At 34.1% G+C, this 16,255-nt stretch overlaps 1 protein-coding gene across 1 annotated transcript in view; it reads left to right on the top strand.

Annotated features, from left to right (window-relative positions):
• LRCH1 (leucine rich repeats and calponin homology domain containing 1) overlaps positions 1–16,255 on the top strand; it is a gene marked incomplete in the record, with an annotated part of 1,693,846 nt that overhangs the window by 1,547,311 nt on the left and 130,280 nt on the right. The window contains 1 exon segment of the mRNA XM_044072038.1: positions 6,033–6,179. Within this exon segment, the coding sequence (XP_043927973.1) occupies positions 6,033–6,179 (147 nt within the window).

Here is a 16,255-nt window from a genome sequence, read left to right on the forward strand (position 1 = left end):
TGTTTGCTGCATTTGTAGCAAGCAGTTTGCTACAGTTTATAAGAATATATTCTTTGTTTATTTTAGTAAAATAGGAGAGAGTTGGGTCCAGGGCACAGATATCTGATCTGAATGGCTGGACAGGAGGGAGGTGGGTATTTTGTGCAGTTGGCCACCTGTCAGGGATTCTGCTGTACCAAGGGACCAAGTGCATTTGTCTCTGCACTCGGTGCTACAAGATATTTCAAAACTAGAATCCATAGACCTTGTACCAAAACGGGACTAAAACAGAGGCTTGTACTGCAGATTATTTCTAGTGCCCAGAAATGAAGGCCTATGGACATGTTTGGGCTAAATTCCTATGTCAAGATCCCAGACTTCAGAACACTGACATTGCAAGCCCTCTTGCCATTCCTGTTCCCACATACTCGTTCATAGTACCATATATACTTTCTTTGATTTGAAGCAGAGAGCTCTTATTATCAGCTTACTCCCTTTCTCTTTGGATTGGCTACTACACCCAGGAATATTTAGGAAGTGTCAGTCCCCAGTCATTGCCTTTTGAAGAACCAGGAACACACATTTACCACAGTCTGGGTGATGACCTCATTCCAGTTCTGTTCCAGGAGGATATAGAGAGCTCTGCAGTAAAATCACAATGGACTGCTTTCAAAACCTGGTGTTTTCCTTCAACTAACCACAAGTCAGAGCTCACCCTTTCCAAGAAAGTGCTGTTCCTCATGCCCTTACCAAATTCCAGCAAACAGAGGGATTACCCTCCCAGCAGACAAGTTTGAATCTCTGGCTTAATACTTCTAGCAGATGATTCTGTAAATAATTGTCAGAATGTTCCTGAGGACACTGAGATTCATGGCTAAAATAGGAAGAGATGAGATTAAATAAATAATTATGATGTATAATCAGCAGGGAAGCCTCCATTAATATTCCTGCTGTAGAGGTTTGGAAATTAGGAGGGAAAAAAGTGATAAATATCTGGAAGGTTGTGTTTAATGGTATTTTAAAGGGGGTGGCATCACTGTCTTAAAAAAAAATCTGTAGTGGGCTGTACTATCCAATAGACCTATTTCAATTCTAAACCAGGGTTATAAATTGTTTGTCCATACTAGCTAAAAGAATGGCAAAGGTATTGTCAAAACTGATCGATGTGAATTAGGGAGGGGAAACAAACATTTAACAACATTACTAAATCAGTGATAATCCAGAGGGAAGCAAAATGTAAGAAAATTCAGCATTGGTGGATCTTGATACAGAGAAAGCATTCAGAAGAGTCGCTTGGGATTGTATAAGCAGGGGAAATGGAAGCATTTCCATTCCATGACAGAATTGTAGGGTTAATGAGGAGGATTTATGAAGGCTTGGAGGGAAGAATTAAGGTGGAAGGAGTCCTCTATGATAAGCTGTGTTTGAACAGAGGAACCAGGCAGGGGTTTCCTACTTCCCCTTTGTTGTTTGCTTTATATTTAGAGCCATTTGCAAAGAAAACAAGGTACTGTCAGATTCAAGGATATAACTGGCATGATAATTAAGAAAAGTGAAGTGAGCATATTTTGTAGATGTTATTCTGTACTTGATAAATGCAGAAAGGATATTCTACTCTGAAAAAAGGCAACTGGTGTAGTAAGACTAACCTGTTCAACAAAGAATAAATAAAAATACATTATCTTGGTTCTTACGGGTGCGTGGTGAGAGATTTTGGAGGAGTTGCAAATCTTGCAACCAAATGTATGTTCTCTTCTGATACATTTTCTGTCCTACATATCCATGCTCAACCCCTTTTCCCATTTTGTACATGGGGTCGGTGTCACTTCAACAGTGATATATTGATGAATAATTTGTAAACTCCCTCCAAACTGCTGATGCTGAAATAACATCCGCTGTACTAAATACTTTCATATATATTTATTTTAAGAAATCCATCTTCTCTGGGTATAGTTTCCTCTATAAGATTCCTTGATGCATCCATACTGTTATACACTAAATAAACAATCACCACCTATAAATAAAAATGCACTGCTGAAAACGTATCGTTTCTCCCAGCATTCTTCTAAACAGTCTTAGGGCAAATATAAATATCTGTTCCTGCCGGTTTCCCCTCACTGCCACAAATCTACCATTATTGTACGTTTCTCCTTTTCTTTTACCATTTGAGTCCCTCTTCCTGTCACTATAGTATCACACTTTTCCTTTGTCATTGTTTCCCTCTACTCGTCACTCATTAGACCCATTATAGAGTACAACCCCCCTTTTGGGATGTACCTCACAAGACATCTGCAGCAGCTGGAAAGGCCACAGAAGTACCTCACAAAGAGGAATACTGGCCTCAAACAAATGCCCTACACTGACTGCCTCAAAAAACTCCAGCTTTTCTCCGTAGCATATCGCCTACTCCGAGGTTATCTCTGCCTAACATATAAAGCTATGTCAAACCCAGAGCTGTTGGACATGCTACACCTAAAGAAATCCCAATCCCTCCAAGCTACTTGCTCTAGGGACCTAAACCTTGTCATCACAATAAACAGGACACGCTGGAGGGATAGATTCCTGTCCCATAGACTTCCTATACTCTGGAACAAGCTACCCATCTATGTCAAGCAAAGTTCTTCATTAGCACTCTTCAAGAAAAATCTTGATGAGTGGATGGGAAATAGGAAATACACCCCGGGGATCACTTCTGTCTCTGCTGGACAGTTGCACAGGAAAATAACTTTCTTGGGTGGCGTAGGCTATGTTATCTTGCCGGCTAGGCTTACGTAGGCCCTTGGGCTGATAGCCTAGTACCTAGCTATGAACCTATATATGCACTTTAAATCCTTCTGCATCAATATGCATCTCCTACAGCATGATAATTTGCATGTCATATTTCTTAATAGAGATTTTTGTGTCTGAAAGGCCATTGAAATTCCATATAAAAATTGGCAATGTAGCAATTCTGTTTGAGTATATGTTACATATTTTCAAACAGTTTAATTTATAATAGCCCCCTTGTCTGTATTACACATAGAATAGAGAGAGAGAACTATAAAAATTTGCAAGAACAGGACTTTTCCCCTCACTTTTATTTCATCTGTATCCTAGGGCAAGTACTGGAGGACTGACTCAACTGTATTTCTGTGGTTCCACTTTGTCCTTTACTGGAGGAGAGACTCTGGGAAAAACCCACTTAGCTGGGGTGTTTTGGAAGCTAGTCACCCTGGATAGTAACCTGTTCACATGAAGGAGGATGCTGTCCTTCTGTTCTGTTTGGTTCAGCAAGGCTGGATGGGTTGGGGAGGATGAAGAAGTGACAGTGCATAATTTTCTCTCTCTCTCTCTCTCTCTCTTTTTTAGTGGTGGAGGAGATTTCTGATTGCCTTTCCCTTTTCCCTTTGATTCTGCACTTCTTTACTAAATTCAGAGAAGGTAGACCAGAATATGTCCATGTTAGCTCTGGAAACAGAGAATGGTATTGTTTCTTGCTCTCCCAGACTCTTGGAAATACAGTAACCCTACCCCATTGCAAACAAAAAGCATCCTCACTGAGTTGTGATGACACTATCTAAACCTTCAGGCATGGCCACTCCTGTACAGCCCCCTGATCTTACTAGGTTATATGATAGATGTGTCAGTAGTAACAGAAGTCCCCATGTCTTTGACTCATCAGATTTATTCTGAAGAGAGGTTCTGCATCTGACTTAAATATGCTCTTGATATCCCAGGTTGTGAACTTTCAGGTGTTCATCATTTACTTCAAAAACCTATTTGACCTATATTTCAGCTACACTCTGGTCATGGTGCATGTTTTCACCATTTAAGCACATTATAGCCTCATGAACCACAGAACGTTGACCCAGTACAAGCTTGTATAATGCTTTTAGGGTGTTCTGGATTTTTAGCCACCTTTGAAGAATTATTCTTCACCTTGGGGCATGAACATATAATAATAGCCTGTCCTCCATATGAGCTGGCTGAATCCATGAGAAGTTTTTCTCATGGAAAATGTAGAAAATGTTGTTTTGGTATTCATTACATCTGAATGCAGATTTCATATTTGAAAACTCTTGTTTTTAGGTAAACTGTTTGATATTTTGCAAGGATGAGGTGTCCCTTATGACTGACCTTCGTTTTAGTCAATAAATGTTACTTTTGGAGGCAGTGGCCAAGAGAGAGACATATGCAGATGGTCATCTTTAGGTTTTACCTAAGTGTGTACATTCAGGAAGACAGAGAAGTAATTTCATTTGCTTTGTTCAGGAAAGGGAGTACTTGGCTGTTGCAGAACAGATGCTATCCAAAGGGATTGATGACTAACCTTTGTGCATTAAACCATTCCCTGGCTAATATAATCAGAAGCACTCCAACATGACTGTGACTTCCTTTGTTCATTTTAGTGCCGTGTCCATTGCACACATCTGTGCCGTAGTCAGTTGATCAATGGCATGGCGTTTTACCAAGCGGTGTTATGTGAATTGTGGTTGCAGAGGATGGGCCTCCTTTGGGACTTTAAGTCATATCCATGTGTCCTGAGCAATTGCTTTTCAGCCTTTGCAGTTTCTGCCACCGTGGTTGTTTTACTGCTTGGGTTTTCTCCAGATATTTATCCACAAGAGACAGCCCCTGAATGTAAAGTATAGCTGAAGTATGATCACAGCCTATATTATTTGAAGTTTGAGAAGGCCTTCAACAGTGGGCAGTTATCCTCCCACTGTTCTGCTTGGCTTAGATGGTCTTACCCTCTACTGGTACAGATGGATGTCCTGGTAAGTCTTACAAGTTTATAATTCTAAGGTTGATTCTTGTTCGTTTATGTTTTTTCCTAATGTACTCAGCTTGGAGGGGGATTAAACTGGGGGACATTGGGTTGGGCTGTGCATTGGCACATGGCATCATGATGTATGTCTGCAAAGGGTGCACAGTAACCCAATTTTCATTAGTGGATGCTAGAGAAAATAATGTCTGTTGTTTAAAGAGGATCCTCAGAAGATGAAATCCTGACCATCATGCCGGTCAACCTCTTATTGCAAGATATCTGGACAAAGGCTAAAATAATGGGGGGGGGGGCAAAGTCCCAAAAGTAGGAGCATATTTTAAATATTGCTCTTAGAAAGTTGCTAGAATAACAGGATCTGTGTTAGCATGCATTTTCCGAAGGATGTGAAGTCTAAAACTCAAATGTATGTCATTATTTAGTGGCTTCAATCCTCAATGATTTGCCACAAAAACATGCATTTTATGAAGAATAGACCAAAAATATGATGCTAAAATCTGGACAGTCTGCAAAAATCTAAACTGTTGAGAGTTATGCTGACCATTACCCACTGCACCAGGCTCTGTCGAAAATCAGTTATGACTAATCTTTACATTCTTGATATAGTTTATCAATGCATGTCATACCATTTTAAATCTTAAACTATAGCATGTCAAACCTCTTTTTTTCGCACTATATGTGGGTGTTACTGTAGACTTGGAAAAACACTGTGCTGAAATGAGAAATGTCAGTTTGATTTGATTTTCCCAGTTTACCAATTTCTAAACCCTATACTTGTTTCACTTTCACTGCCTTTCACTTTATCATAACTAGTATTGCTGTGTCAGCTTCTCTGTTAATAAGTATTGATTTCCTCTTCTAGTTGGCACAGATTGGTCATTTGCAGCCTTATAATCATACTTTTCAGAAGAGTAAGTGAAAGCCAGCTGCTAAGTTGCACTTCTTCATTGTCTGCAGTACCTCATTTTTACCTGTGTCAGCAAGAGGTGGTGTATAGAATTGCATCTGACATGCTGAACTGAAACGTAGTTTGGGTGGTTCTAGCTGCATGCAGATTTAGCCTTTTGGTTGAGTTTTTTTCTGTCATACTTTTGTAAATGCTTCTGTAGGTCTGCTGCTATTTGCTATTTTTCTGATCTTTTTCCCATTTTGTATATATTTTCCATGTACCTTTTCTAGATCGCTAATGTAAACTAGTGTTAGTATATGTGTTATGTCTACCTATTAAAGAGATAAAAATGAATACTGTCATAGTAAACAAAATATATGCTGTCACACTTCTTTGCAGAATATTGAGACAAGACTGAAAACTGAATTACCTAGGGACATGCAAGGCCTAGGAACAGCTCTCATGGATGGAGTAGTTCTGTGTCATTTGGTCAACTATATACGTCCTCGGTCTGTTGCAAGCATACATGTACCCTCACCAGCAGTGGTAAGTTTCACTTGAAGGCCTTCCTTTCAGTAAAGCTTTTAAAAACTCATGGCCATGACTAATTCTTTGCCTTGGAGTACTTTTTATCTTCAAAGACATTTATCTAGCTGTCACAAAATTGGGAATACTAGGATAGTTATCCTTAACCAAATATATTCTGAAACTAAATTTTATTTGGTAACATTTAAATAATGAAATGAGCAGAATGGAAGTGTTGTTTTGTCTTCAAAGACCCTTGCTAAACTAAGCAGTTGTCACAGCTGTTTCATCATAAAAACACACTGTAGCATAGTCCTCATTTGAAATGTGTAGTAGGCCCCTCATGGTTATTTTAAAGGTTGTCATAACGGTTGATAAATTTACAGCAAACTGTTCAATATCCTGCTAAACTAAACTGAAAATGCATTGCACCAAACAGATGGTTTTCTTCACTGGAAGAACACTGATATTATTTTCACTTCATTTATCATATAATTGTGCTGTAGTTTGGCAAATGTCTGTTATAATTAAATTACATTGATGAGAAACTATTGATGTTACATTTAAAAGTATGGAACAAAGGAAAATGGGTTTTCATTACTGGACACAGACAGCCCCATACTGCAGAAGAATCCAATTAACACCATCTCTCAAGGAAAATGTTTTAGTTCATATCCAAGGAATGTCTACTGCATTACAATTTAAAGAATATGAAGTCAATACAATTCAATAAAAATCAGTGTATACCAAGGTTATATATTCCCCGTTCCGAAGGAGGGACGGGCCTCCTTGAAATTGATTACATGTATAGATCTGCAGTTGTGGGACTCAACACATCTACTGACCTCACACTTTCCAAATGTAGTGAAAGTTTTTTGATACATGAGAATAAATCTAAGATGACATCTCTGCTTAATCAAGCAGGAATAGATATCAAACCAGAAGTAGATAAAAACCAGGCAGCAACTGAATGTGCTAAAATAAAAAAAAATGAATGAATATAAGGTGAAGGACCAGATGAGAAGGAAAGAAATGTAGAAAAAACATATAGTTGCAAGTATAGAAAACTTCTGGAAGAGCCTCACGTTGATCAAGAACGAATGCAGGAGGGGCGTGGCCAAGATGGCGACCTGGTAACAGCACTTTCTCACAGCTCTCTTTCCTCATTAGTATTTCAGACAGGAATTTTGAGAAAAAAACAACAATAAGAAGATATCTTCGCTACTAACCACTAATACCCAGAGACATCATCAGAACAATTTTTATCAACTTTCATTGGAAAATTCCTGTCAAATTAATTACTAGAAAATCAACAGCAGCAGCAGTTACTCAGAATGACCCATCTCAGAAATCCACCTCAGGACCCAACATTCAAAAAGGATTTACATTCACTTATTTTAAATATTCAGGAGTTGACAACTAAAATAGATAAGATGGATAATAAATTGGACTCTCTTTAAAGAAAAATGTACTCAACAACTACAGCTTCAGGAAATGTTCACACAACAGAAAGGTCAAATTTCTGTCATAGAACAGTCCTTAAATGACATTGATTCCAGACTCCTACAAGAAGAACAAACAACTGAATTTTTACTGCAACAAAATACACATCTTCTGGAGAAAATAGATGACATGGAAAACAGAATGAGAAGAAATAATATCCGAATATATGGTCTGCCAGATAAAGCAGAAGGGGATAATATAATAAACTTTCATACTACCTGGATCCCAAATGTATTAAAATTACCGGAAGCCCTTTCTTTTGGAATAGAACATGCACACAGGTCATTGTCAACTTCAGGAAATGCGTCTTTAATCAAAAACAAACCAAGATCAATAATTGTTAAACTTTTCTCCACGCAAGACAAGGAACTAATCCTCAAAAATGCTTGGACTAACTCACCCATTAAATATAATGCGTTAATTAGATTTGACAATGATTACTCTACAAAAGTGGTTTTCAAAAGAAAAGAATTCATGCCAATAATAAAAATCTTGAAAAAGAAACAACTGAAGACCCATCTTTTGTTTCCAGCAAGACTTCATATATTCCTTCCAGTGGGAATACAAATATTTGAAACAGTGGATTCAACAATAAAATATCTCACTACAAACAACATTTTAACACAGGAAGAATCTATGGATTGGACAAATAGTACACCAAAAAGAAATGCAGAAGTAAACAACTGGAAGACTGTTGAACAGAAGAAAAAAAAACTAAAGGACAAATAACTTGTATGTTACATGTACCACAAAACTTTAAACAATGTCACAAAAACTAACAAGAAATCTTCCAGTCATTAATCACAGTAATATATCCGGTACAGTTTCTATTTATTTTATCTCACTTAAAATTTAGAATAAATATAAACTGGGTAAATTAACATTATCATTTAGGTCTATCCTAACATATTTGAAACTTGATGATAATGTTTTTCTTTCTCTACATCTCTGATTTAGTCATCAACAAACAAAATGTATATAGCAATATGTTCAAGATATATGCAAATGGATATCTGGTTCAAGCAGATATAACCATCTCACCATATATTTAACTATACTAGCAATTTGTTGTAAAATCTTTGAATGCACCATTCATATAATATGTATAATCTAAGTTTTCCGATCGGGGCAGGGAGGTGAGCGGGACAAATGCATTCTTTGAAAAATGTTATATTTATGTTAAATGAGTTGCATAGTTAAAGTACTTAATCCATTATTGCTGTCGTAATGATTTGCTTTACTGAGATAAAAAGACAGCTTGGGTGTGCGCGCATGTCTGGCTGTATGGATTATGATGTTGTAGCATCCTTACAATGTAGCACACCTCATGGACTCTTATTGTGTTTTTAACGTATATATACAAAGCTTCCTTATTGGAAGGGGGAATAATGTTGTGTTTATTGAAGATGCTTGAACTGTGTTGTAGCTATGCAGCAGAAAAATATTTTCACGAGCGATACTTTGAAAGATAAGAAAAATCTTCACTACTTTTCCTGCTCTGTTCACAAGACGGCAGTCTCAAATATGCATACAAGTAATATATAAAGGTTGTAATTTTCATTGTAACCACTTTGTGATTGTGTATGACGCCCTTTAAATAATATATAATTGCAATATCATTAGGCAAGGAAGTAAATCTCAAAACAAGCACATCTTAAAACTCTTCGACTAGAAGAAGAAAATAATGTGTATATAGAAGATGATTGAGTTGTGCTGGATGGTTATAGTTAGTTAAGAGTTTAAACCCTTACATGCTATTACAGTAAATTATTCTACACTACTAGAATGCCATATTGAATCTTTTATATGAAGTAAAGCATTTGGTGCTGTTTGTTTTACTAGCAGGTGTTATGTAGTATGTCTCACATATAACATAGGAATGTCTTGCATATAACATAGATAAATATATGCAAAAAAATATATATTACCACGAGCGATGCCTTGAAAATCAAGAAAAATCTTCACTACTTTTCCCACCCCGTCCACGAGACAGTAGCCTTAAATACACACGCAAGCAACACCGAAATGTCTTATGTCTCATTGTGAGCACTTCATGCTTGCGTATAACATCCTTTGAATAAAATGTAATTGCAGCATTCCTGGATAAGGAAGTAAATCCCAAAACGAGCACTACTTAAAGTGCTAGTGCATCTGAATTACAAAGCTACATGTTGACCCTTTTGTGTTACTGATTATTACTAAACATTTAACACACTTAAACTAAATAAAATAAAACATGATTAGATTTAGTAAACAGACACTAAAAAAATTTTCTAATAGGTTCTCTATATACTAACAGAAATAGCAACCTACCAATAGTTATTGTTAGAAAAAAGTTAAATATTGTTAGATATACAGAAAGGCAATACTCTATACATAGTTATATACATTAATATTAAGAATTTCTAATACTAGAATATTACATGTATACAATAAGAATCATAAATAGCTGTGTGGGTTCATAGATTGCTACTAGAATATCGACCCTGGGGCTTGTATAAGTCTAGTCATGGCAGTTCTCTGGCTGTTTCTTTCCATAATATTTGCTTACCTGGACACCTGTTTGCCGGGGTGACCTTTATGATCCCTGGGGTGATTTTCCTCTCTCCCGTCCAGTCATCGGGGTTCTTTTCTGGAGTCTGGCCAGTCTGTGGGTCGGGAACCTATCTCTCCACTATGATTTACTTCAGTATTTCAAATCTTAAGATATGTAAAGACCATTATATATAAGTTTATGTATATATATATTTATATATATGTACATATATTGTCATATAAGCTGACACAATTTTTGCAAAGAGTTCTGGAATATGCCTTGGAAAACTACTTTCTCAAAAGTTAAAGAATAATAAATCTAATTATTTCATAAAGAGTGAGGAAGAAAATAGGAAATATTCACATAACTATAGAATAAATAATATTCTTATAGCACAGATATTACATGATAGAGACTCTAGAGGTGGAAAATTACCCTAAACAAATTGCAAGTATAATGAAACTACAATATAAAAAGAACATAAGTAATATGAGAATTTAACCAAAATAACTAATTAACAAGCTATTGGAGTATTTGCAGTATGAATTAAAGCAAATGTGTCATGTTGGATTGATATGAGAATTGTTGTACTAAGATGAAACAAATTTTTGTTAAATGTAATTGGAAAATTGTTTTTGTAACCCTGATTATAAGAAACTCTGCAAGTAAGATTTAACAAGTATGAGCAGGTTATTGATGTATAAATATTATTTCTTTCACACAAACTTGCATATAATTGTCTATTAGCTGTTCATATTAACTTGTTAATATATGTAAATAGTGACATACTAAGTTATGAGGTTAAGAGAGATTAGTTTAAACACTGGTCACAGATTTAGAAGGTTTGTGTGGGTACTTGTTACTCATGCAAAGAGGTATATTACCTCATAGAGATATGAAAAGGTGTAATCAATTAGAATTAGTTAAATTGGAAGTTTCATTGTTTTCTTATACTGTTTTGGTGTCTACAGAAGATAACCAGATCTTCCATGTAAACAATAGTGTAAATTATACATATAATGCAAACCAAGAGTTAAATCTATGTATATTAACTGTCATACAAATAAAACATAAACCAACACATGAAATATCTGTCTATAAATGTTAATGGATTAAATAGTAATATCAAAAGGAGGAGTCTATATAAATACATAAATCTACACAATCCACAAATAGTATTTATTCAGGAGACGCATCTATTAGATAAAGATATGTATTAGTAAGTTCTCAATACAAACAAAAGAATAGAGGAGTAGCCATATTAATGCATAATACAATTATTTCTCCTAGAATAATTAACACTTATCAAGACACATCTGGTATGTTTTGCTTAGTAAATATAGAGTTAAATAGGAAAATATACACTTTAGTTAACCTATATTGGATACCAGGACTTGGCGTAGGAACAGTAAAACATCATATTGAAGAAATATTACACTTAACTAAAGGTAGTCTAATAATGGCAGGAGACTACAACTGTATAATAGATGACAAAGATACAGATTCAAAAAGTAAAAGAAGAAAGTTACCTATATCAAAGACACTTTCGATGTTTACAGACGCAATCTCCATAAAAGATATAAATGATTTTGCTGACCCAGACTCATTAATTTATACTTTTTACTCATATAGATATAAGACTAGTTCCAGAATTGACAGTATATACATATCCAGTGATCTAGTAACAAAAATAAGTAATGCCAAAATAATAAACTGTCCATTATCAGATCATAATGCTCTGGTTTTTGAAATGGAGCTTATGCATATAAATAATAATCCCATAACAAGAATACCTTCATATGTTACAAAATTAACAGACTTTAAAGAATTTTTTGAAGGTGAAATAAAAACTTTCCTTGAACTAAATACCAACAGAGAACATTTCAGAAATATACATCTGGGACTCCTTAAAAGCATATATATATGGAAAAGTACTATCCTGGTATATTAATAAAAGAAAAATATGGAATAATGACATGCTAGAATTACAAAAGAAAGCCGATAAATTAAAATTAGGAATACAAGAAGGAAATAAAGATTTAATTCAAGAATTACAAATTAACAACAAATATGCGGAAATTTTACATCACAAGACAATGATTAACCTAGAAAAGATAAAATTAAATTCTTATTCAACAAATCCAGCACATCAGAGACAACAGGCTAATAGAACAAAAAATAATAAAATCTAAGCAAATAAAAGAATTATATATCCCTAATACAAAGGAAAAAGTCACGGACCGAAATAGTATATTAGAAGTCTTTAGATTACAATACAACTATGATAACCTTTCAAGTATCCATGAAAAACCTGACAAAGATATAAAAAATTATCTTAAAAACAAAATTCTTACTAGAGTAACATAGGAACAAATTGACATAAGAACCAAATACTGTGACAGAACTAAAATCACAGATTAAAAAGCTTAAATTAAATAAAGTACCTGGCCCTGATAATATAATATTAGAAATGTATAAAGTAATACCTAATCAAGCTATATCTTTACTCTTAAAAGTATACTCCATAGTTAATCAAAGTATAATTATACCACCTTCATGGAAATATTCATTGATATCACCAATAATTAAATCAGACAAAGATGAGAAACAATGTTCGTCATATAGACCAATATCCTTATTAAACATTGATTATAAAATGTTCATGGCAATATATGCTGACAGAATTAAACACTTTCTTCCCATGCTAATACGTGATGACCAGACAGGATTTATCAAAGGAAGAAATACATATGATAATCTTAAAATAATTCTGTCATTGATAGATTATAGTAAACATGCAAACTTGGATTTAAATATAATATCCTTAGATATTAATAAAGCATTTGATTCTGTTAACTGGAATTTCCTTACACTAGTCCTAAAAGAATATAATTTTCCTACATCTTTTATCGCCCTTATTCAGTCACTATATAAAGACTCCATAGCATATGTTAAATTAGGTTCATATAGATCTGGTCCCATACTAATCAAAAAAGGAACTAAACAAGGCTGTCCCCTATCACCACTATTATTTGCATTACTTATAGAACCATTTGCAAATCAGATAAGATCAAATAGTAATATTAAAGGCATCTGCATCAACAAAACTTTCTCTCTTAAATTACAGTTATTTGCAGATGATATACTTCTTACCCTATCAGACACTAATGCATCTTTACAAGCTTTGTTTAAAGAAATAAATAATTTTCAAACTATTTCAGGTTTACAGTTCAATGAAAACAAAACAAAAATTATGTCATGTAATACTAAAAAAAAAAACATATAAACAAAAATATTCCAAATACATAGCAGAGGATAATAATAGTATATTTAGGCATAGATCTACTTGAAGGCTTAACTGACTCACTTATATATAATTATAATAAAACACTAGATAAAATAGAGCAAGCAATATCTACCTGGAACAAATATATGTTTACAATGGGAGACAGATTATACCTCATTAAATCAATTATTTTTCTTAAAGTATTATATCTAATACAAAGTTTTTCACTGCCACCTCCCAAGTATATTACTCAGAGGTATAATAAACTAATATTACATTTTTTATGGTTCCCAAACAAACCCCGAATTGCTTTAAATAAACATTTACCAAACTGGGAAGATGGAGGAATTAATTTACCTGATATTGAGATATATATTATGTCCTCTGTTCTTAAAAAATATAACCTTATGGTTAAATGCTCACTACAAACCTATATGGAAACAATTACATGAACAGGTCTATACTGAACTTAGTCATAACAACATATCAGATCATTTACTATAATACCATTTCCTTTAGTTTGGATGTTAAAAGATTATCTAGAAGATAAAATAAAAATAATAAACTGCCATCCAAATATATGAACATCACACTAACAACATTTAAATTGTTCATAAACAAAGTCCCAAATATTAATTCATGGTTCTTTCTGATCTTTCCGATAGACTTCACACCCACAATCCTTGATACATACCAAATTCAGAAAATGAATATGCTCAAGATGGGTTCAATAAGCTACTGGCATCAGCTGGTAGAACAAGAGAAAATATTAACTAAAGATCAGATAACCAGAAAATATAATATAGAAAAATGACTCATGGCTACTTTTGCAAAATCTAAGACAATATCTTATAAATAGAATTGGACAAATGCAAGATACAGTTAGACATACTTTCCCAAAATTTATTGATTACATTATTATAATTAATAATCAACCTTATCAAGGTGCTGGATATGTACCTAACATTTACAAAATAATTAAAATGACAAAAATATACCGAATAGACACCTACTGGAATTATTATACTCAGATAAATAATCACCCTCCTAACGAAAAGGAAAAAAGATTATCTTAAAATCTTCCAAGAAGTCATCATTATCAATAAACTTGCAGTTATTCACTTGGAGATATTTGAATAGAAGTTTTTATACACCACTTAAATTATCTAAGATGTATGCAAGTGAAGATCTATGTTGGATATGTCAGACTAAAATAAGAGCAGACTGGCAACACATTTTGTTATGAATGTAAGTGTCTTACTTTGTATTGGAATAATATTAATTATTTTTTCAGACTGTTTTTAATGATAATTATCAATTATCAGAATCTATGATTTTATTCAACTTAACTGTTCCGGATTGTGTGCCAAAAAAGATTTTCAAATCTTATGGACTTTAATGGCAGCAGCTCACAAAATCATCACCATTCACTGGAAAAGTGAGACGACTCCTATATTTAATGAATTTAAAAATTTAGTTAGAACAGTTGGACAAATGCAAATATCTACTCTAAAGAACAGAACTACCAGACTTACAACTTTATACAACTCTTGGATGAAAATACTAGAAATAATTGAGAAAATGAACAAAGATATATGAACTTATATATCATACTTCAAGTTACACCTTAAACTTATTTATGGCTTTCTTCTTAAAAGACACCAATATATATAGTTATATAATGTTTTTAAAGTTTATAGGTTTTACAATTGTATATATATATATATCATTTTCGTTTTTGATTTCATGTAATATTTGACAAATTATCAATAAAAAAAAAATAAAAAAAAAATAAATGCAGGAATGGTTACAGAGAGGTGAATTCACATCAAGAAATGAAGGGTTAATATTGACAGCCCAATATAGTGGGCTACGTACATGCTGTTTACAAAGTCCATTGAACATGTGGTAGAAACAAACATATGTAGGTTTTATAAAACCGAATTGGAAACGGTCACAGACCTTGTTGCTGGTTGCGACGCACTAATGGCAGAGGGACTGTATACTGAAAAGCATAATAATGTGGCGAGACTGTTACACTGGAGATTGTGCAAACATTATGGTAATGAAGTGGCTGAAAAACACTGGAAACATGAGCCACAAAGAATCATAGAAAATAATCAAGTTTATATCACATGGGATTACCCAATACCAACAGTTCAAACGATAGATGCTTGAAAACCGGATACAGTGGTCCAAGAAAAGAAAACAAAAGTAGCATTGATCATTGAAATCACCACACCTAGTGACTACAGTGTCTTGCGTAGAGAGAGAGAGACAAAGTCATAAAATACCTTGATCTGTGGGCAGAAACGAGAGCCATTTGGAAGAAAGATACCCAGACAGTTCCAATAGTAGTAGGAGCAACTGGTCTTATACAAAAGAATTTACAATCTTATTTAGATATGTTACCAATTCAAGTAACACTGTACGAATTGCAGGAGTCATTTCTGGGCACATTGCTGGTGCTACGAAGAGCACTTTTGGCTAACATCAAAGAGTGAAACAGCACTAATTTCATGAACTTTAATCGTACTTTGACTTATGAATGGGGTCCATTCCCGTCATAGTATTAGAAACACAAAAGACTTGGAGAACTTAAAAACAACAGAAGATTTGGAGAAATTAGAAAAGGCAGAAGGTAATCTTCCTTCACCGAATGTTGTTCAGTCTGTCAAAAGTATTGACTTCATATTCTTTAAATTGTAATGCAGTGGATTTTCTTTGGATCTTAGTTAAAACATTTTTTTTGAGAGATGGTGTTAATTGGAT

This window comes from Protopterus annectens, chromosome 5.part0, assembly GCF_019279795.1.
Source record: "Protopterus annectens isolate FY-2018-M chromosome 5.part0, PAN1.0, whole genome shotgun sequence".
NCBI classification, from domain to species: domain Eukaryota; kingdom Metazoa; phylum Chordata; order Ceratodontiformes; family Protopteridae; genus Protopterus; species Protopterus annectens.